A 21,868-nucleotide genomic window follows, 5' to 3' on the forward strand; every position below is an offset into this window, starting at 1 on the left:
GTAGCTGAACATTTTCAAAGGATTTATTCCATTAAGATTCATAATAAGCAAGTTCTTTGCTGCCCATCAATATACATCATCCCCCCCCAGTAACCGCCTAAATGAAAGCTTTGACAGAGTTCACCCAGTGAGGTTTACCATTTGGCCAGTATATCAGAGACTTGCTCCGACTCAACATTCACTGGTAAACCTGCACACAACACAGAAATCCACTTCTAACAACACTACCTCTATCTGCCAAACCCTCCTACCTATACCTTTTGAGTGATTTACAAGTAAGCTTTATTTCTAATTCAGGCAGGACGGATTTTTGGCAGCAAACGTTTTCAAGTTATGTGGCACATATCTGCCAGTGCAGTGCCCAGTGTCACACCAAGTTTAATTTCACCATCCTGCTTTATGTTGAGCTCAATGCCTGACTGGATTCCTGTTACTTACTTTCCTACCTGACTGGATTTGTTTTACTCAGTTTCACTTGTTTGTCAATAAAGGCACTGGGAAGTGACAAGACTTGCAGTGAATACCCTGTTTGTGCCCTACCAATGAATATTCACATAGGATTAGAGCATGAACCTGAGAATTAGGGCTGTATTAAAGTGGACATACCTCTGAACCTTGCTCATTTGACCTCTGGGCATGCAGGATTGGGGGATTTATCTCACTTGTTTCTGCTATTTACGAATAATCAAGACAAATCCACCGTCTGACTGATATATAACCACTGAACAACATATGGGTGGCTTGGTGGTTCAGTGGTTAGCACTGCTGCCTTACAGCACCAAGAACACAGGCTCAATTCCAGCGTTGGGTAACTGTTTGTGTTGAGTTTGCACACTCTCCTCTCATCTGCGTGAGTTTTCTCCAGGTGCTCCGTTTCCTCCCATAATCCAAAGTTGTGCAGTTTAGGTGGATTGGCCATGCCCAATTGGCCCATAGTGTCTAGGGATATGCAGTTAAGTGGATCCGCCATGGTAAATGTGCGGTTTCTGGGGCTAGGTCAGGGTGATAGTCTCTTTGGAATGTTGATGCAGGAATGGCCTGCTTCGGCGCTGTGAGGATCCTACGATTGACATGAATGCATCGTGTCAACAGCAGACAGCTCTTCCAAAGGCTCTTTTGGTAAAGCAAACATACGACAGTATTGGGAGAGGTTCTTGCGGTGTGAGTGCACACTTACAATACAGTGGTAGTGTCCTTAGCTCAGAATCAGAAGGTCTTGGTTCAAGTCCTACCTGTTCCAGAGCTGCGCCATAATATATCTGAACATGTTGATTAAAAATATGTATAAAAGAGTCTGGAAGTCAAGTGGACTTCTACTGAATAGTTAATAAAATGTGAAGCTGGATGAACACAGCAGGCCAAGCAGCATCTCAGGAGCACAAAAGCTGACGTTTCGGGCCTAGACCCTTCATCAGAGATTTTTAACCTCTCTTCTACTGAATAGTTAACTGGTCTCATTTGTAGAGAGAAAGCAGAACTAACATTTTGGGTTGGAACATTAACTTTGCTTTCTCTCCACAGATGTTGCCAGATCTGCTTTGTTCTTCCAGAAATTTCTGCTTTTATTTCTGATTTCCAGTATCCACAGTTCTTTGGTCTTTTGTCTGTGGAGGTGCGGAATTTGCTGGGAAGGGCTGGGGGTGAGCCGTTTCCAGGAATCCTCTCAAAGCGAACTTAGTGCCCTAGGGCGAGGTCAAATAGCTTTATGCTACCCTCAGAGTGAAGGGCGGCTCTGGTCCTACACAGTCAGACAGCCTGCCAACACTCACTGTCTAGAGATACACAGAAAGGCCAGAAGGGCTCCCTGATGGAACTGAGAGTCAGCACCGTTAGCAAAGGAAGCAATCTTAGTACACAAAGGTAGAAAAAGAACAAAAGAGAAATTGATGACTGAGAAAAAATGCATGACTGGAACAAGTGTGCTGTGATGTGCAGTGTCTGGCATGTGATTTTTTAATTTGTTTTCCAGGATAGATTTAGTTAAGGTTCAGTGTTTTTCATCACTGGCACAATTTAAAGATTGATAACAAATTGATAATGTCCTTGACAGAAAGTAAAACCAGTTTTGCAAGATGACAATAATCTGTGTCTATCTCTGTTTCAAATGAAAGACTTTACTTGTAAGACAACGCAGACATATGTAGACACTCACAGACCCCTGTACAGACACATACTACAGGTGTACAGACAATTTCACTGATGCACCCATACATACTCAGACACACACACACACACACACACACACATACACACACAGCAGAGACATCCAGATACACACATACAGTGATACATAAACAAAGACCCAAAGTATACACATATACACACATACCAATATATATGCAGGCACACAAAAGAACACAATATCCTTGTTCTATGGGTACATGTGGGATCTAGATCAACCGACCCACACCAGCAACTGCTAAGGTCACCAGTTAAAAGCCCTGCCTTGGTTCTCTGGCTGTGTTGTCGAATATTAGGCTTTCGACCCATGATCCCCCATCATGCCGCCATATCCCATCCACACCAACGCAGGCTGACACATGGCCCCACAGACACCCAATAGCCCCTCATACTATCCATGCAAATGAATGCCCCTCCACTTATCTCCATGGGCCCTTATAGCCCTAAAACAAACTTAGTGCCAAAGCTCAACCCATACATACAAAGAGACACCCATACATACAATGATGGATGTAAACAAGCACAGAGAGAGATACACATATGTCATGGCATTACAAGATACTGGTGACAGCACATTTGAAGCACTGCATATAATCCTGGTTGCCCTGCTAATTGGAAGAACGTTATTAAAATGGAAAAGGTGCAAAAAAGATTTACAAGGATGTTACTAAGACTGGAGGGTTTGAATTATAAGAGGAGGCTGGATAGGCTGGGACTTTTATTGCTGGAGCATCAGAGGCTCAAGGGTGACCTTACAGATCATGAGGGGCATGGATAGGGTGAATTGCCAAGGTCCTTTTCCCAGGGTAGGGAAGTTCAAAACCAGAGGAGAGAGATTTTAAAAAGAAATAACAGGTAATTTTTTTACATAGAGGGTTATTCGCCTGAGGAAGTAGTGAATGTGGATCCAATTACAATGTTTAAAAGATATTTAGAAAAATGTATGAATAGGAAAGGTTGAAGGGATATGGCCCAGAAGCAGGCAAGTGAGGCTAGTTTAGTTTGGAATTATGTTCGGCAAGGTTTGGTTGGGCTGAAGGGGCTACTTTCGGTGCTGTATGACTCCATGGCTCTACAGCACACAGGTTTAAGGTGAGAGGGGAAAGATTTAAAAGGGACGTGAGAGGCAACTTTTTCACACAGAGGGTTGTGCTTGTATGGAACAAGCTGCCAAAGAAAGTCATAGAAGCGAGTACAATTACAACATTTAAAAGACAGTTGAACAGGTACATGGTTAGGAAAGGTTTAGAGAGATATGTGTCAAAAATTGGTAAATGGAGCTAATTCAGTTTAGGAAACATGGATGAGCTGGGCTGAAAGGTTTGTTTCCATCGCATAAGAATCTATGACTGTAAATACTTAGACAAACATACAAAAGCATATTTAGATGTGCACACACACAAATATACATACCTCCGCAGATAAAGATGTGCATATACCGACACATATATATATATAGAAAAATGTAAATACATTCCTACATCTGACAACTAAATCTTCCAGTGCATCTTCTCTTCTGAAAGCATTTTTAATATACAAGAGACAGTGAGGGAGGAAATGGAGAGGGAAAGAGTAGGAGATGAACACTGAGCACAAGGACACATAAACATAGAAATATAGAATGGAAGAGAGATGGACAAAAAAAAGAACAAGACAGACAAAGTAAAAACAAAGTAGGAGAGAGAGAAAAACACGAAAGAGATGAAGTATGAAACATGAAAACAGACAATCTGAGAGATTCAGAAAGAAAGACAAAGAAACAACTCAGCGAATATTTGGGGCAGACAGAGAGAGTGAGAGTTAGACCACAAGAGATATATCGGAAGATGTAAGTGGTAATCATTCTCCAAACACCAGGTTATATGAAATTCTGCAAAATAAGGTTATACAACCAGGCCCAACAACTGACATGCTGCAATGAAGACAAATGCTTTGGAAAAGACATGGTTGAGTGAAGATTCTGTAATGCTTCAATACACATCTTTCTAATATTCTGATTTCTGGACCAGCATCAAAGTCTAATTGAATATACCTGAGGTCACCTGTCAAATTAATCCAGATAAATTTGTTTCCTTTGATGGCTAATTTAAGTTTACTTTCATGTGTTAAATTTTAAATATCCTGAGTTTCACACATTTGAGCCACCTACAGGTGCTAACGATGACGGGCCAAATGGCCTCCTCAATGCCGTACTGACTGTACGTGATAAGATAGTGAATAACTAATACAGGTTAAAGGTCTTTACACAGAAAGAGGTTACAATGTGAAAGTTAGTGCACATTGACTGATATGAATGGCAATAAAAGAAAAGTTAGATAAATACAAAGGCTGAAGGGAATGGAAAGCTGGTAGGATTAAACGACTTGGAGTGAATAGGAGCTTGGATACAGCATAAATACCAGTAAACGATCTGTTGGGTTGAATGGCCTATTTCTGGACTGGATATTTCATATCAATCTTCACTTGCGAAGGTCATCTCTCCACACTCACACCATTCAATTCAGCTTCTAAGGCTTTTCTTACAGCCTGTTCCTTTACGCTCAGAATAATTCTAATATCTTTTCTGTGCACCCTCACATGCATATCCCACTTACGGTGGAGACCACAATGAGTGCACATTGCACAACCTGAACGGCATTATGTTACCGTGTCCCAATTCTGGGTGACTCAATATTTTGTTACATTTGTTAATTACTTTCTCATGTTAGTAACTATGACAGTGCTTTTTTACAAATGCACATGAGCTCCATGAAGAAGAGAAACACAGTCTTTTGGGAGGAGGTTGTAATTTAATGTGGGTAAGTCTGAAGCTATGAAATTTGGGAGAAACAAGATGGGGAGGCAACACTGGTGCTTTCAGTGAGTTAAAAATCTCATCCAATCTGTCCTGATTTACCCGACAGCTGTAGCCATTCAGTTTCGATACCATTCCAAGAATGGACATGTCCTGCTGACTGACTATAGAGTTTATTCTGTGACCCTGTGCTCCCAGCGAAAAATCACTGGCAGAAGGAGTAGCAGCTTGATAGAGGATCAATACCCTGGTTCACTGACGCACCCTCCTCACCAGCCAATTCTCATGCTTGTCTTCAGAAAGATAGTTTAGAGAGCGAAGCTAGCCCCCATCCTCCAATCCAACTGAAAATCTAACTACAAATACAGGTGGGACACTGAAATAACCAAAACAGCTTCAAGAGTACAATCAGCTCAATACCACACATGGTTTTGAATCAAATGCAACTCTAGAAACATCAATTTGTGTGGTGGAAATGTCTTCATTTGAAATAATCTCACATTAGACCTGAAAAGCCTCGACGGATTTTTTAAATTTAATTCTAACCTAGTGTGCTATTTAACTAGGGAATTGCTGAGGTCAATGTTGTGTTATACAACAACTGGGTCTCCAGTGCATCCATAGCTGTTGCCCACTGGAACACTTGCATCTCAGTTCTTACTAATTACATCCTAGGCCTTTTTAGGCAATGCAGCAACATATAACAGTGGGATTTTATACTTATTCACACTGAGCTCATAGGCGACCAGTTTTTCTGGAAAACGTACGTGGACACTTCTTGACACAGAATGCTCCATACGTATACTTGGCGTTGGGATTGGGCTCCACCTGGAAAGTTATAGTGTTGTAAAAGAATGGCAAAGGGCACTGAATAACACAGGCTCCGCTGTCGTTGAAATTGGTACAGGCCTGCAAAGTAAAGAGATGTCATAATTACAGAGAATAAGTGCAGCCATTACACCCTACTCAGAAAAACTGCAACTTGAGACTCTCAATGTTTGAGATACTGAGCGCCATAATGAAACAGAACTACAAATATTACAGCCAGGAAAGAGACTTCTCAGCCCGTCTTGCCAGCCTGCTGCCAGCACTTTGACCTGAGCTATTACTTCAATGCAACCTCCAGATGCTCTTATTTTCTTCCTTTTTCAAATTTCTCTGGCAAATGATGATGTATTTTCAGTTTTGGGCTGGGACTATTACAATGGGAACCTCACCGTAAGAATCCTGTGTGAAGCAAGTACTTATTGCATGACAAATCCCATTCCTAATTCAGATACTAAACAATCTCACTTAAAGACAGAAGTGGCAAGACATTCATAACTGAAGGGGAGTTTTGGAATACTTTGTTGGAGTAAAGTGTGAGAGAACTCCACCAGTATCCCTTCACCGAGTCACCCCTTATTTAAACATAGAGAGTCCTTGGCATTGAACCAGCTCCCTAAGGGCCAGCTTTCAGAGTGAACAGAACCTCTGGCACTCTTGCTCTTTTCTGTCAGCCAGGGTTTTCTGATGTGACCAGATGAACAGCACCAACCAAGGAACTCATTCTGTGAGGTCCATCTGGCTGACCTCAATACAATCATTGCATAGTGTGTAGCCTGTATCTAACCTTTGGCCACTGTAAAGGGTGCTTTATTCAGTAGCGAACTGGTGCAGTGGCTGGTCCTGGGAATAATTAACAACACAGAATCGGGTTTGGGTGTGTGGGCTGAATGGTCTTATTCTCCGTCATATATGTTTCAATGACCTTTACTGGGAATGATTGATGGGCAGATCAGTAATCCCTTTTTATTGTAGGAATTTCTTATTTATTAAGTGCCTACAGGATGTGTTCCACAAATAGTAAAAGCAGTTTCGGGTTGACTCATAAATTTTCGTTCAGTAAGCAATAAACTGAAACTTCATCTTGATGCGCACTTGATTAGATCAGTTTGTTTCAGAAGAAAATTTACTAGTACTATTCATGCGATGTGCTTCTGAGGCTTTATAAAGCTCTAGTTAGGCCCCATGTAGAATACTGTGTCCAATTTTGGGCCCCACACCTCAGGAAGGACATACTAGCCCTGCAGCGTGTCCAGCAGAGATTCACACGGATGATCCCTGGAATGGTAGGTTTAACGTATGATGAACGGCTAAGGATCCTGGGATTGTACTCATTAGAGTTTAGAAGGTTGATGGGAGATCTAATAGAAATGTAAGATAATGTATGGCTTAGAAGGGGTGGACACTAGGAAGTTGTTTCCGTTAGGCAGGGAGACTAGGACCCGTGGGCACAGCCTTAAAATTAGAGGGGGTAAGTTTAAAACTGAAATGAGACGACATTTCTTCAGCCAGAGAGTGGTGGGCTTGTGCAATTCATTGCCACGGAGTGCAGTGGAGGCCGGGACATTGGATGCCTTCAAGGCAGAGATCGACAAATTCTTGATATCAGAAGGAATCGAGGGCTACGGGGAGAGTGCAGGGGAGTGGAGTTGAAATGCCCATCAGCCATGATTTAAATGGCGGAGTGGACTTGATGGGCCGAATGGCCTTATTTCCACTCCTATGTCTTATGGTCTAATGGCCTTATTCCCAGTGAGAAAAGATCCTCATGATAATTTTAAACGTCTGTTTATTCCTTGGATCAGACAGACATAAAAAGGTTGGATGTTACAAATTATAATAAATCCCCAGGTTGGGTTAATATTTCCAAACAAAGTTAGCTTAATCAGAATTACTTTTTACGACCTGTTTTAAGTCCTAATCTTTCTCATGAACCAATGCATACATTTTTTCAAATAGTTCTTTGTACCAGAGAATTCACCCAGGGAAAACACATTCTCTAATTTAGGTTGTTCTCCCAGGACATCAGCCAGAAGGTCTAAAGGTTAAGTTTGTAAAGGTACATTATCATGCATTCATATACAGGTCAAGTGGTAATTAAAAATTAGCTTAAAGACAACTGTTGCTCTATTAAAGAGTTATTGGACATGCATGTGTTTGGAATGTCACTACCGTCATGGCTGCAGGCAGGGTGTTGTCCCAGATACTTTATCAACCCCATCACTAATCTTTTGTACAGGTTGTAAAAAGTAAGAGGATACAAGTGGGAATTCACAGCAATAACAACCATCGAGCGAGGAACAACAAGTTCTTCTCTATTTAACTAGCACAGCGAAGCACAATGGGGCACTGCATCATAATGGCGCTAGCCCTTTTAAAGCACTGCTACCTCTGCAAGGCACTTTTGCCTGTCTCAGATGATTCAGCAATTCCTCATCTGGAAATGTATGTCCACAGTAGCAACAGTTCTGGGGACCACTTATATGAAGTTTTGTACCTTCTCAATTGTTGACATACCAATCCATGGGGGAAGCAATGAATTAGTGATACTGTGACATGATTTAAATGTGCAAAGTTACTGTACTGAATGTGAAACCAGTCAGTGTTATTGTCATGAATGTGAAATAGATCAGTATTACTGTAAGAAATATGAAATAGGCCAAGGTTACTGTAATGAACATGAAATGGGTCAGTGTTACTGTAATGAACAGGAAATGAGCCAGTGTCACTGTAAGGAACAGGAAATGAGCCAGTGTTATGTAATGTACATGAAACAGCCAGGATTTTCCTGCAATGAACTTGAAATGGGCCAGTGTTGCTGGGCCAATAGTGAAACATGATCATGTTTATTGTAAAGAACGTGATACGCGTCAATGGTGCTGTAATGATCGTGAAATTGTCCAGTATCACTGTAATGAACTTGAAATATGCCAGTGTTACCATAACAACTGTGAATTGAGATAATGTCACTGCAATGAATATGAACTGGGTTCACAATTATACCATACTTCATTTGCAATGGATCACTGTTACTACAGTGACCTTGATGCGCATCGGGCTACAGTAATGACCTTGAAATGGATTAATGAAACTGTAAAAAGCTCGAGATTGGTCAATGTTACTTGCAGTTACGTACAAAACAATCTGTGTCCTTTGGCCCTGAGCAGCCACCCGCACATTCCCGATGGCAGCAGTCGCTGACAAATGGGCTGAAGCATCGCTCATCACACTGCTGGGCACACACCGTCTTCGTGACTGCAAAGAAAACCAAAGTGGTAATCCAAAGTGGGAGCACACCATTGTCAAACTTCCCTTTCAACAGAACATCCAACATTCAGCATCTGTTTTCTGCTGTTAAATTACAGGCACACTTTAGAGGAATGATTTCACAATACGCTGGGAGCATGTCTTAGTGGGAGATAAATACATTTAAATGTTTCCAATTAATCTTTCCTACACCTAGTTACTGTATTCCCTGTGGATTGGCAAAATAGCTTTACATGAAACTTTTTTTCATGAATCACTCTTTAACATTAAAAGCAAACTATTATTGAAAGCAAAGATGGGGCTTTTAGGAGATTGGCTCCTGCTCCCGCAATGTGCCCAAACATATTCACCATATTTAGACAAACCTCAACTTTTTTTGTACACAAATCTAAAACACAGAATTTGTTTACATGTAAGTAAAGCAAGGCTGTGAAAATTATTGACAATTCAGGTGTCAGAAGCTGATGAGATAAATATTCTTACTGAGAAGTGTACTGAGAATTCGACAGGAGAAGATGAACAAATCACTACGGGGCCTCAAATTTAACTTATGCAGTAATCAAGGTACACACCACATCCACACGTGAGAGTAGTTAGCACATATATTTGTTACTCAACTACATTTAGGAGATCTTGTGGCACATCCCTCCCTAATAGTCAGAAGCTCCATTCCAAGGCTTTTTGTAAATATAAAATCCCCACAGTGTGGAAACAGGCCCCTAGGCCCAGCAAGTCCATACCAACCCTCAGAGCATCCCCTTATAATCCACCTAATCTACACATGTGTGAACACTACCGGCAATTTAATATGGTCTGCATATCTTCGGACGATGGGAGGAAACCCGTAGGAAACCAACGCAGGCATGTGGAGAACATGTAAACTCCGGACAGACAGTCACCAGAGGGTGGAATTGAACCCTGGCTCCTGGCGCTGTGAGGCAGCAGTGCTAACCACTGAGCCACCATGTCAACAAAGGTGCATTCATAATGCAGTCAAACAGGTGGAATAACAACTTGTAAATCTATCCAACAAACACTAATGGCAGGGAGTAAGGGCTGATCCGATCTGGTCAGCTACATGATGAAAGAGATGTTGGAGCCTCCATCATCACGATCTGTAGCCCCAGGCCACAGCAACAGGGAGATCTTTTAGGAGGTTCAATTGACCCGATACCTGATGCAAATCAAATTGGTGCAAGCAAAAAGGGGTTCAATCCCCATTCTGGCTGAGATTCAGGACCTACTCCCTTGCCCTACCCTGGTGGAGATCGTGTGGCTGTCAGTCGGAGCTGCCTTTTGGGCAGGGAATCTATATATATGCGTGTACATATTACAAACTACATATATATATATATATATATATATACGCTTCTGCATTGTTGTAAAGTCCAACTGTGTAAATAAAAAGGCAAACTAGATAAATTACATATTATATATATGTGTATATATACATATGTCCAATGTATATTACACAATGAGACCTGGTATACTGTCACAGCAGAACATTCTACCAGGAGGAGGCAGTCACTGAGCTTGCCGATTGACAGTGTGATATTATAGAGAAAGCAGAATCGTTCAAGCTCACTTATAGTAAATGGTCAGCTGACTTGGAAATTGCTGTGCTCAATCTTGATTCAGAGACTCACCAATCTAAAAGAGGTGCAGAATGTTCAGCTTCTCTGAATTGGGAGCCTGACCTGGAACTTAACAACATACTTTGCAGAAAAGCGCTGAAAACCTAAGACTAACTGTTCACAGTAGCTGAGATGGAGTTGAGACTTCTAAAAGCATAATTTAAAAAATTGCAGTGAAGGTGCAGTCTGAGATTAGGCACTTTAGTTCTATGAGCTTTCAGTGATCCATACCGTGTATTCTTCTTTCTTTTTGTGCCATGGGTAATGGAGGATTAATACTGCAATTTTCATTATAAGTGGGCAGTAATTTTACCATTACGAGCATCTTCTTCCATTTGCCTATTATAGCAAGCCAACTGGCATATTGGTTTCTTTTCATTCTGTAAGTTGACCTTCATTACATCCAGTTTTTCAAAATTGTTTCCAACATTTCTTATGCTTGAGTTTCCGTGTAGTGTCCCAGACTGAAAATGCTGTTAATCTGCTGTTGCTGCTCAAAAATGTTTGGAGAGACAGGCTCTGCTTTAGCGACTTCCCCTTGTGGCAGCTTCTCAGAGGGCACAAACTTCCAAAGGTAAGGTCTTCGCAGCTGGTTCAATGAAGATTCAATGTGCTCTAGCTGAGGATATGGCACAGTGGAGGTCACTGTGATAACATGAATGCTTTCAGGCACATTACAGTTAGATTTCTAAATTAAAAAGCAAAACTGCTTCTAACTCTCCTTTCAAATGATTACTAATGTGAACATCCATGTAAATAAACATAGGCAAATGTGTATGAGTGTACATATGTTTGTGTGCTTTGGTAAGTGCAATACACATATATGTGTACAGACCATTATATATTTATGTATGTTTGAACATTAGAAATAGGGGCTAGAGCAAACTAACTGATCCCTCAAAGCTTTTCTGCCATTCATTATGATCATGGCTACATTTCACCTCAGGTCCACTATCCCTTGTATCCTTGGGAAATATATTTGCTTCAGCCTTGAACATATGTAATAATGGAGCACCCATGACCCTCTGGAGAAGCCAATCCCAAAGACTAACAACCCTCCAGGTGAAGAAATTCCTCCACAGTTTAGTCCTGAATGGTCAGCCCTTTGTTGTGTGAGTGCTCCTTGGTGTTTTAGATTTCCAAGCTGGGGAAACAGCGTCACAGCATCTACCTTGTATAGAACTCTCACCCCTTTTTCCTGTAGAGAGTGTCTCATGTATCAGCCAGTCATCTACTGGCTGGGTGCTTTAGCCTCAAACAAAGTAATGAAAAAACCAGAGAGGAATTCCAGATGGATATCTCAAATTCCAGAGGCTGAGGAGAGAAATCTCAATCTGAAGAAGGTAGGTGTTGGGAGCCTCTTCATACAAAACCAACCCACACAGGGAGCAATTGCCAGATAGGGTAGTGGACGCTACTTAGGTGCTGCAACGGAAAATAAGGCCACAAGAAATAGGAACAGGAAGAGGCCATTCAGACCCTTCAACATGCTCCATTCTTCACTAGGATCACAGCTGATCTGACATTCCTCACATCCTACTTTTCTGCACTTTCCCCATAGTCCTCAATTCCCCTACTGATCAAGAATCTATCTATCTCAGCCTTAGACATGCACGAAGACTGTGCAGCACTACATGCCCCCCCTACCCAAACTCCACCCCCTACAACTCACTGTGTCAGGGAGTTCCAAAGACTCGCAGCCCTGTATGTAAATGTGAATAGGCTCTGGATTAATGAACTGTGCAAGGGCCAAATGGCCTTTTTGGTGTTTGCTCTCTCGTGACTGAGTGAAGCTTTAGTGTAACCACAATGAGACAGCTAGAAGAGAATTGCGGGAATTTACCTACAACTGGCCCATTGTTCCCACCAGGAAAAATTAACAAGCAGGAAAAAAATAGGGGGACAATTCTGGATACGCAGTGATAATCTATTGGATGACACGTGTTTTAGTTCAATTAGCCTTCGCAAGTAACAGTTACAGGTTCAATTCTGTTAATTGGCACAAGCAATACGTCAAATTTTCTCAAATCCCTCTCCACCTTCCATTGCTACTTCATTCAGTCTGCCTTTGGGTGAGGAGTCAGAGAGTTTCACCCAGATCCTCCCAACTCAATGTCACAAAGAGAGGAAAGTAATTGTGACGCTGACCCCACTGAGAGGCAACTTATTTTTCAGGCTCCAGTGCGAGGCCTTGACTTAGTCAAACAGCCTGAAGTGATCAATCAATGACATTTCCAAATCTGAAAGCTCACATTTGGTGCATTTTGTTATTACTGGAAAATTGATCACATAAAATATCAGAGTCCACATTAACATCGGGACAATATGCATCGAGTTCCATCAGAAAGCAGCGCTGCATGATCCCCAGATAACTTGTGTGAATTTTCAATTGTCCATAAGCATAAAGGTCAAAATGGAAAATAATAAAAATCAATGTAACCGCCGAACATACACATTACCATAGAAACACAAAGATTTCAATCAGACAGCTTCCTTATAGTGAAAGTGTAGTACTGCTCCCCATTGATCCAGCTTTTTGCTTCAATGATTTGGAAATCAGGTGCAGCGCTAGCAATCAGCTCCATTGACTGACTGGTTAAATAACAATCAGTCACAATGGCGTGAATATCATCAGACCTGGAGCATTTTCAATCAAAATGTTTAACAGTTGTAACAATTTCTCATTTTAAAAACAAACTGAAATCCATAGCTATTAGTCTAGTACATTTTTTATTGTATTTTCTGACATTACCAACTTTAATTTGATTTTAAAAAATCACAAATTTGTTTCAAACTGCTGAACGAGCAAGCACACGCACACACCAAGCTAAAAGTATCACATCTTTCATAGAGAAACTCATGACAAGCATTAACAGGTGGGCTGAAATAAAACAGTGAGATGATAAATAACGTCAACAACCTGCATTGATATCGTGCCTCTCCGTGCCTCATGAAAACTTCCCAAGGCACATCTCAGGACAGCAATCAAACAGAAAGTTGATATCGAGCTGCATAAAGTCACATTAAGATAGCTGACCAAAGTATTAGTCAACGAGATAAGGGTCAGTCGAAAGAAAGCTTTAGGGAGAGAATTCCTGAGCTTAGAAACTAGGCAGCTGAATGCACAGCCACCCAATGCAGTACCAAGGAAAATTAGCAACACTCATTTGGAGGCATATAAAGATCAGAGAGGATCACGGTGGGAAGTTACAAATGTAGGGAAAGAGAGACATTGCAGAGAGGAGAATTTTCATAATTGAGGCATTGCTGAATTGGATCTCAATGTTTCTTTTTCATCTCATCTAAGATTAGAAAAATGATAATTGCTAGTTTTAGAGTTTTTATGAGCTCTCAAACATCACCCTCCTCCACCTCACATTATTTTAACATCTAAACATATACTTACCACTAGTTGCTCAGAGTGCAAGGCCTGTCTCTGGACTGGGAGTCCTCTAGAGTTAATCAGGTAGGTTTGTCTCTGAGGAACTTGGAGGCAAGAAGAGGAGTCAGATTGGGTTGCTTCCCCAACCATGAAGAACGGCATAAAGGCACGAAGTTCAGATTTCAAGCAAACAGTCACAGGATCTAATTAGATATACATTCAGATACAGATACTTTGAAGATTGTGATATATTGAAGAATGAGACGCAGCTAGAACTGAGCTACAAAGACAGAGCAGGATTATTCCCAAACGAGATTTTCCTGCTCCAAACACTGTACTTATTCATGCACTCTTACAAAAAAAAATCCCATTTGCAACAAGTCTTGACCACAAAGCATTGCCCTGGTGCAAAAGTAGTTAGAAGTACTGTGCAAGTTTTGAACCTCCCTCTGCACATAACACACACAATTCCATATTTATAATTGCAGATGTATCTGGCATGGAAAAGGAGAATATGAGGATACAGATTATACATTTGCATTGTTCCACATTTTTTTCAGGATCTGACCTGGAAGAAATGCACATTATAATGTGCACTATGATTCACATGATGTAATACTGTGTTTGTGTAACAAGTACTGAACAATTTTGCATAAAATTTACAATATCAATGATCAGAATGATAGAGTGGGAGAGATTAACTTATTCCCTCTGATATTATTTACTGGTTTACAATTTTAAAATATCCATGTTAATGCAGAGTCATTGAGTAATACAGCATGGAAACAAGCCCTTCGGCCCAAACTGGTCCATGGTGCCCAGTCAGCTAGTTCCAAATGCCTACATTTGGTCCATATCCTCCCAAACCCTTCCCACCTATGTACCTATCCAAATGCTTTTTAAATGTTGCTATTGTACCTGCCTCAACCACTTTCTCTAGGAGCCCATTCCATTTACGTACCACTCTCTGCATGAAGAAGTTGCCCCTCTGGTCCTTAGATCTTTCCCCTCTCACCGTAAACCTGTACCTTCTAGATTTCAATTCCCCATTTTTGGCATTCATCCTGTCTATGCCCCTCATGATTTTATACACTCTGGAAGATCATGCCCCATTCTCCTATGTTCTAAGGAATAAAGTCCTATGCTGGCCAGCCTCTCCCTATATCTCTTACTAGTCCTGGCAACATCCTCTTCAATCTTCTTTGCACACTTTCCAGTTTAACGATGTCCTTCCTACAACAGGGAGCCCAAAACTGTACACAAAACTCCAAGAGTGGCCCAACCAATGACTTATACAACTATAAAATATTGTCCCAACTCCTACATTCAATACCTTGACTAATGAAGGCCTGTATGCTAAATGCCTTCTTCACCACCCTGTCTATCTATGTTGCCGCTTTCAATGATCTATGTATTTGTATTCCTAGGCCCCTCGGTTCCAGAATACTCCTCAGGGCCTTACCACTTGCTGTATAAGTCCTACTTTGATTTGACTTTCCAACATGCAACACCTCACACTGCACAAACGTGCAAAACTGTAACATAAGCAGAATGAGGAATATCCAATGAAACTTTGGAAAACATTGTATGAAAACATTGTATGGAAACCTGAGTGTGCAGGTGCACACCAGCAGGTCCTGTTCATTCATTTCCACTGCTGAAGTCTGCTTATTCACTTCTGCAGTCTCATGAATAGTTCATTCAGTTTTTTGCTTCCCTCAAATTTGACCACTCAGCCTAATTTGCCTCGTGGCTGCAATGTCCCTGCCCATTATGACACGCAGAGAGGCACCCAGGAGTTCTCACACTTACCATGACTAAACAAATAGAACATTTTAACCTTTGCCTACTTCCTAGCTTTCCATGCTCTGACAAAGTCTGGTTATGCATGTTAATAACAGATGTTGCTGAGAATTGTAGACTCTTGTCATCCAGAACTCTACAGTCAGCAGAAAACAACGAGAACTGAATTAGGGGAACACTATCTGCTTTGCAGAATTGTTACAATCTTGAAGGAGGCTATTAGGCCTGCTATGTCTGTGCTGGCTCACCCTTAGCTCATGGGGAGCATTCTCACCATCGAATCAAATGGTTATGGGTTGAAGTGTCAGTTCTGAATTTAAGCACAGAGACTAGGCTAATCCAATGCAGGAGCAACGAAGTGCTGCAATATTGGAGATACCGTCTTTTGTGTGAGACATTAAACTTGAGCCCTCTGACTATAAAAGACCCCATGGTGCTTTTTGAAGAAATGCCTGGGGGTTCACTGGTCAATTAGTTAATTACTATTTGTTTCTCTCCTTTAGAATGATGACTGCACTTCATTGGCTGAATGTGGACAGGAATATCATACTGTTTTGAAAGACATTAAGCACAAACAAATTATTTCTTTTCTGCTGTGAACTGAATTTCAATCTGTTTTAATTCAATACTGACAAGTTGGTCCAGAGGTATGGTATATTGGTGCCTTGTTGGGATACGGTGAAGTTTGGAAGGGTGCAGGTAATTCCCCATACATTATTCACTGTGATCCTATTGTGGGGGCAGAGTGAAAGAGGTGGGAATGCACTAAATCAAAAAGGTAAATCAGACTGCTTCACATCCAAGTAATAAATGGAAGTTGGGCAAACGTGCCTTATCCAACTCTGAGAAATGGATTGCACTGGACTTGCTGTGTGAATAGGCTGTAAAACTATAAATGGTCAACCAAACTCACCATTTTCTTTAAGCATTTAGTAGAATGCTATCTCATGAACATGCGTTTGAAGAGGGTTTGGATATAGTACATCCTGTTTCCAAGTCTGAGGCAGGGTCACCAGACCCGAATAGTTAACTGTGTTTTCTCCTTCATAGATGCCGCCAGGCCTGCTGAGCTTTTCCAGCAACTTTGCATTTGATCCTGTTTCTATGTTAGTGGCATTTCTACTAACAGCCGTGCTTTCAGAGGCAGGGTTCTGTTATTCGTGACCATGTCTCCAGTTACAGAGAAACAAACTCAGGAGATATCTGCCTGGGGTAACTGCGGTCCCTCACTAGCCAATGTCCTGGCAGAGCACAACAAGCCCAACTTTCTTTCGGTGCCAAATTTTAAACTTGTTTCTTCCCTCGGCAGACATCAACCAGCTGTTTTTTTCTGATTGACAGGAAGGTTTGCAGCATTCATGGTTTTCTTCTTGGCTGAGTACCTCCTTTCCCAGCCAAAATAATCCACGACTGAAATTGTAAAATTTGCAAGTTTAGGGATTTCAGAGAGTGCAGGGAAGCTTAAGTACAGCAAGTATCTACATGGTCTTGTTAAAAGAGGGAAATGAAACTGTTGGATCAATTGACATGGAATGCTCACCACAGAACCTGATATCAGAACAGGGGACAGGGGAAATAAATTTGCTTTTCCATCACCTTGAAGTGAAATCAGCTTTCCCAGCCTCTCGCAGAGTAGCGCTGCAACTAATAATGCAACAGCAAAGAGTGGAGGAATTATTTTCTAAAAAAGGGTGTAGAACATATGAAGGGTAAGTATTTGACACCAAGAGTTAGCTGTCCCTAGTCAGCTGTCTCTCCATCACCCATGAAAGGTTAAGAGTGAAACTTACAAGGCGGAGGGGGGGGCAGTCAGGCAGATTGTACATCATTCAAACATGCTAACGGTATGTTTCACGGTAAGATACATCCAAGCAGCTTATATTTTTCCTGACAAAATGACCCAAGATTGAAATGTCCAGCCTAGTGATGTGTATGTGCATGGATAGCCAGGACTGACCGAATTAAAGCAATTATTTTAATAGATAAATTTAAAACAAGCATCTTAAAATACAAAATATACCTAAAAATGTTCTGTTTCACAAACACTGCCTTTGCACAATAGTCATTACTAAGATTCTATTTTTGGATCATTAGTTAAATTCCTGCATGCTATTTTAACAGTCACTGCACATCTTAAATGGAGAATTAGAGTCTTTTCAACTGTTAGATCTACTGAAAAATGTTGCCCATTGGAGTGAATGCTAGGTTTGATTTGTTTTCATTCATTTTGACTAACACAAGCTCTTTGAGGAAATAATTCATGAAATCCTTATAGACATACAATATTTGCTTCTTATTACCCAGTCCTCACCACTTGTTCAGTGATTAAATCAATTGAGGCTGCAGAACTAAAGATGCTAAATTACAAAGCAAACCCTCAGAATAAAAAAAAACTCAGCTGGTCACTTGTAATTAAAAACAGACAACACATCCAGCAAAACTGGGTCACAGATCTGATATGTTAGCTCAGTTTTTCTCTCCAAGTTTCTGCCTGACTTGTCATTTCTACTCGTATTTCAAATTTTCAACATCCACAGTATTTTGCATTTGCACAAAAAAAAATTATTTGCGTTTGATAAGGCTGCTTGTTCATTGTCAATGGAATGTATACATTTGGTTAGTCATTATGTCCATATGGCCATCCAAACACGTGCATTTACCATTTGTGTCAAATGGCCTTATTTTATGCATTGGTTCAATTAAACCATAAAAAGTGTTCTTGCAATTGTATTTAACAAGTCATATTTAACTTGTGATTAAAAGTCAAGAGTATATGAACAAAGGATATCAATGGGCCCACAAAGTAAATGCATCTTGGCAAGATAATTTATGAAAGGTACTCACGGGTCTGACATTGGTTCTCCGATGGTCCCCAGCATCGGCCATTGCATGTCGTGTGGCATCTCCCACCTGTACACGGTAACCACAATTATGCTAAGTTAGTACAGTCTAATACTGGCCTACCTTAACATAGTTAAGACATTTCAAATTTGTTTTCAACTATTATTAATTCCCTGGATGTGGACATTGCTGACAAGGCAAGTAATTGCTGTCCATCGTAGAATCATAGAATCCCTACAACGCATATACGGGCCTTTTTGACCCATTGGGCCCATGCCACCCATCTGAATAGCATCCCACCCAGACACACCAACCCCAACCTCGTAACCCAGCATTTACCACAGCTAACCCACCTAGACCACACATCCCTCAAAACTATCAGGCAATTTAGTGCTGCCAATCCACCTAATCTGCACATTTTTGGACTGTGAGAGAGAAGCGAAGCACCCAGCAGAAGCCCACGCGGACACAAGGAGAAAGTGCAAACTTCACACAGAGGTTAGAATCGAACCCGGGTCTGTTGCGCTGGGAGGCGGAAATTCTAACCGCTGCAGTGCCATGACCTTAATAGATCATGATCTGTTTCTGAGAGGATGGGGAATGAACATTTTTCCTGAACAGCTGACCTATGCGTTGTAGGGTTTGCCTCACAATGCTTCTTATTGTCTCAATGTTATATAAAGGATAAAGCAGGAGAAAATGCTTTCAGACATGATAATAAATGGAAATCTTACACAAATCAGAGAAAACTGAAGATGCTAAAGCTCTTTTCTCCAGAACAGAGGGCTGAGAGAGATATACAAAACTCTGAACAGAACATACATTAGATCAGCAAATTGTTTCCACTTGGGGAGTCAACAACATAAATATAAGATACTGATTAATAAATTCAATAAAGAAGTTAGGAAAACCATCTTTAGCCAGAGAGTGGTCAGAATGTGGAGCTCTTTGCCTTTGGGAGTAGTTCAGTCAAACCACATAAACAGATTTTCAAAAATTGCAGATATACATCAGATTTTACAGTCGCCAGGAGATATTGGTGCTTTACAGCCAATAGGCTATTATTGAAGGATAGTCACTGTTGTAATATATATAAAAAAGTAGCCAATTTCTACACAGCAAGTTCCCATGAACTGCAAACATATAAGTCTGCTTTTCGTGATTTTGATGGAGGACAAAATGTTGGGCAGTGGCACCAGGGATAACTCCCCTGCGCTTCTTTGAGATATTGCCAAGGCATCTTTTACATCCACCTGTGACATCAAGCAGAGCCTTTGTTTAACACTTCATCTGGGAGAAGGCACCTCCAGCTGTGCAGTGCTCCCTCAGATACATCCATGAAGCAATAGAAGGACAAGCGAGGCTAAATGGCCTCTGCACTGTACAATCCCTGTTATCCTAAGAACCACTTGGTGACAGCCTGATTGTACAAAAGGCACAAAATAAATACAAATTGGTTTCTTTGTCTAAATGTCTGCTCTTTTGGGATACGTATATTTTCTGTATTGGAAGTATTATGAAGGATCAAAGATTTTCGACACAAACAAACAGCCTGCATGCAGAGATTTTGTTTTTAAATGCCCAGCAAGAAATTAGTGTCTGTACATCTGATCAGATCACACTCAGTGATTTTCAAGCGATTAACCTAATGTTGAGGTTAACCCTGAAGAACGTCCTCACGGAACCACAGAACATGTGTTTAAATGGTTTAGGAATTCAATAAAACCTCAATGATAAAAGCACAAGCATGGCTTGTAATGTTATGGCATCTTTTGCAGAGTGGGACATTGACCAGTGGTTTAAAGGCAGGACCCAAAGAGGTGACTTCCAGTAGGAAGAGCAGGAGCCTGTGGTAAATTTGGATTATTCTTTCGAAACCCGGCATACTGTTTCTCAACAATTGGTCCACATCATGTCAGAGCACGGCTTCAGTCGTTCAAATAATGCTTTGAGTAATATATTAACGGGTGCTGGGATATTTGCCAACATTTTCTGTCGTGAATCTGTTGGTTGATTGTGGGATCTGATTCCACAGATACAGCAGCAGTCCGATCACTTTCTGAGCAGTCATTCTTTGTGCAAGGGCCTGGACACTAAGCATTTTGAAACTTCCAGGCTATTTAAGTCCGATTGGCAAGAGAAATAAAAGGTCAGTCCTTTAGGACTGAAGCAAGGAGGAATGTCCTCAAGCAGGCAGTTGTGAATTTTTAGGAATCTCACCCTCAGGGAGCTGTTGTTGTAGATCAAGATGGAGATTTTTGAACAAACATGAGACTCTGGGAATTTGTGAATAGGGCACAGAAATGGAGTTGAAACGTAAGATCAATCATGATTGCACTGAAGAATTCAACAGGCCATGTGAGCTACTTTGTGCATTCTATCAAATGCATTCATTATTCTAGAAAATGGGCACGCTAGCTAAACTGGCTCCATTTCTTCTGTTTTTGCAGGACAGGGTGCACATATAAGGGTTTCATAAAAGCATTGGAAAAAGGTTGAAAACGCTGATCAAAACCAATCAACCAAACCCCAAATCATCATGTTGACAGATAAAAGTAAAGTCTCCTGTACTTTCTCACCACCCCCCCAGCTTTTTCTCGGTGATGATTTAACATCTTCCTTCAAGTTCCCAAACCTAAACAACAAATGTGTGACAATTGTTCCTAAGCAAAGCCCAGCTAGCAAATGCCTGTCATCTCCAGGATGTATCAATAACAATCTGTTCATCAGAGTTTAATCTGTCTTCCTTTTACGCCAGACCTCTGGGGAAAGAGCTTGGGGAGCAGGACTAATTAGCTAACTCTTTCACAGAGACGGAACAGGCACAAAGGGCTGAATGGCCCCCTTCTGTGCTAAGCGATTCTTTGATATAGATATCTAGTTACGCCAGATAAAAGCAGGCCGCACGGGTTCAGAATTTAAAAAAGTCACAGACCATCCACGGTGCATTTGTCTACCCTAGGTTGCTCTTTTTCAGCTGTTGCTCCCTGCAGAGGTTTGTAGAGACTTGCTCTCTTTAGGGTCATTCTTTTCCCTTCACTTCTCTAAAATGATATCTCAGTTGTTTGATGGGTTCAAAAGGTTATTGCTGTAATTACATATCTTGTCATGGGCCTTGTTTAAGTGTCACGTTGTTGCTGC

General features: G+C 41.1%; 1 protein-coding gene across 6 annotated transcripts in view; it reads right to left on the reverse strand.

Annotated features, from left to right (window-relative positions):
- LOC125454104 (receptor tyrosine-protein kinase erbB-4-like) overlaps window positions 1-21,868 on the reverse strand; it is an 873,837-nt gene that overhangs the window by 282,323 nt on the left and 569,646 nt on the right. For all 6 annotated transcript variants that reach the window (XM_048534471.2, XM_048534470.2, XM_048534469.2 and 3 more), the window contains exons 5-7: window positions 18,731-18,796; window positions 8,937-9,055; window positions 5,743-5,884 (exon numbers count right to left, since the gene is read on the reverse strand). In XM_048534471.2, coding sequence (XP_048390428.1) covers window positions 5,743-5,884; window positions 8,937-9,055; window positions 18,731-18,796 — 327 coding nt within the window. The remainder of the gene's footprint in view (window positions 1-5,742; window positions 5,885-8,936; window positions 9,056-18,730; window positions 18,797-21,868) is intronic.

The sequence above is a fragment of the Stegostoma tigrinum genome, chromosome 7 (genome assembly GCF_030684315.1).
Source record: "Stegostoma tigrinum isolate sSteTig4 chromosome 7, sSteTig4.hap1, whole genome shotgun sequence".
Taxonomy (NCBI): domain Eukaryota; kingdom Metazoa; phylum Chordata; class Chondrichthyes; order Orectolobiformes; family Stegostomatidae; genus Stegostoma; species Stegostoma tigrinum.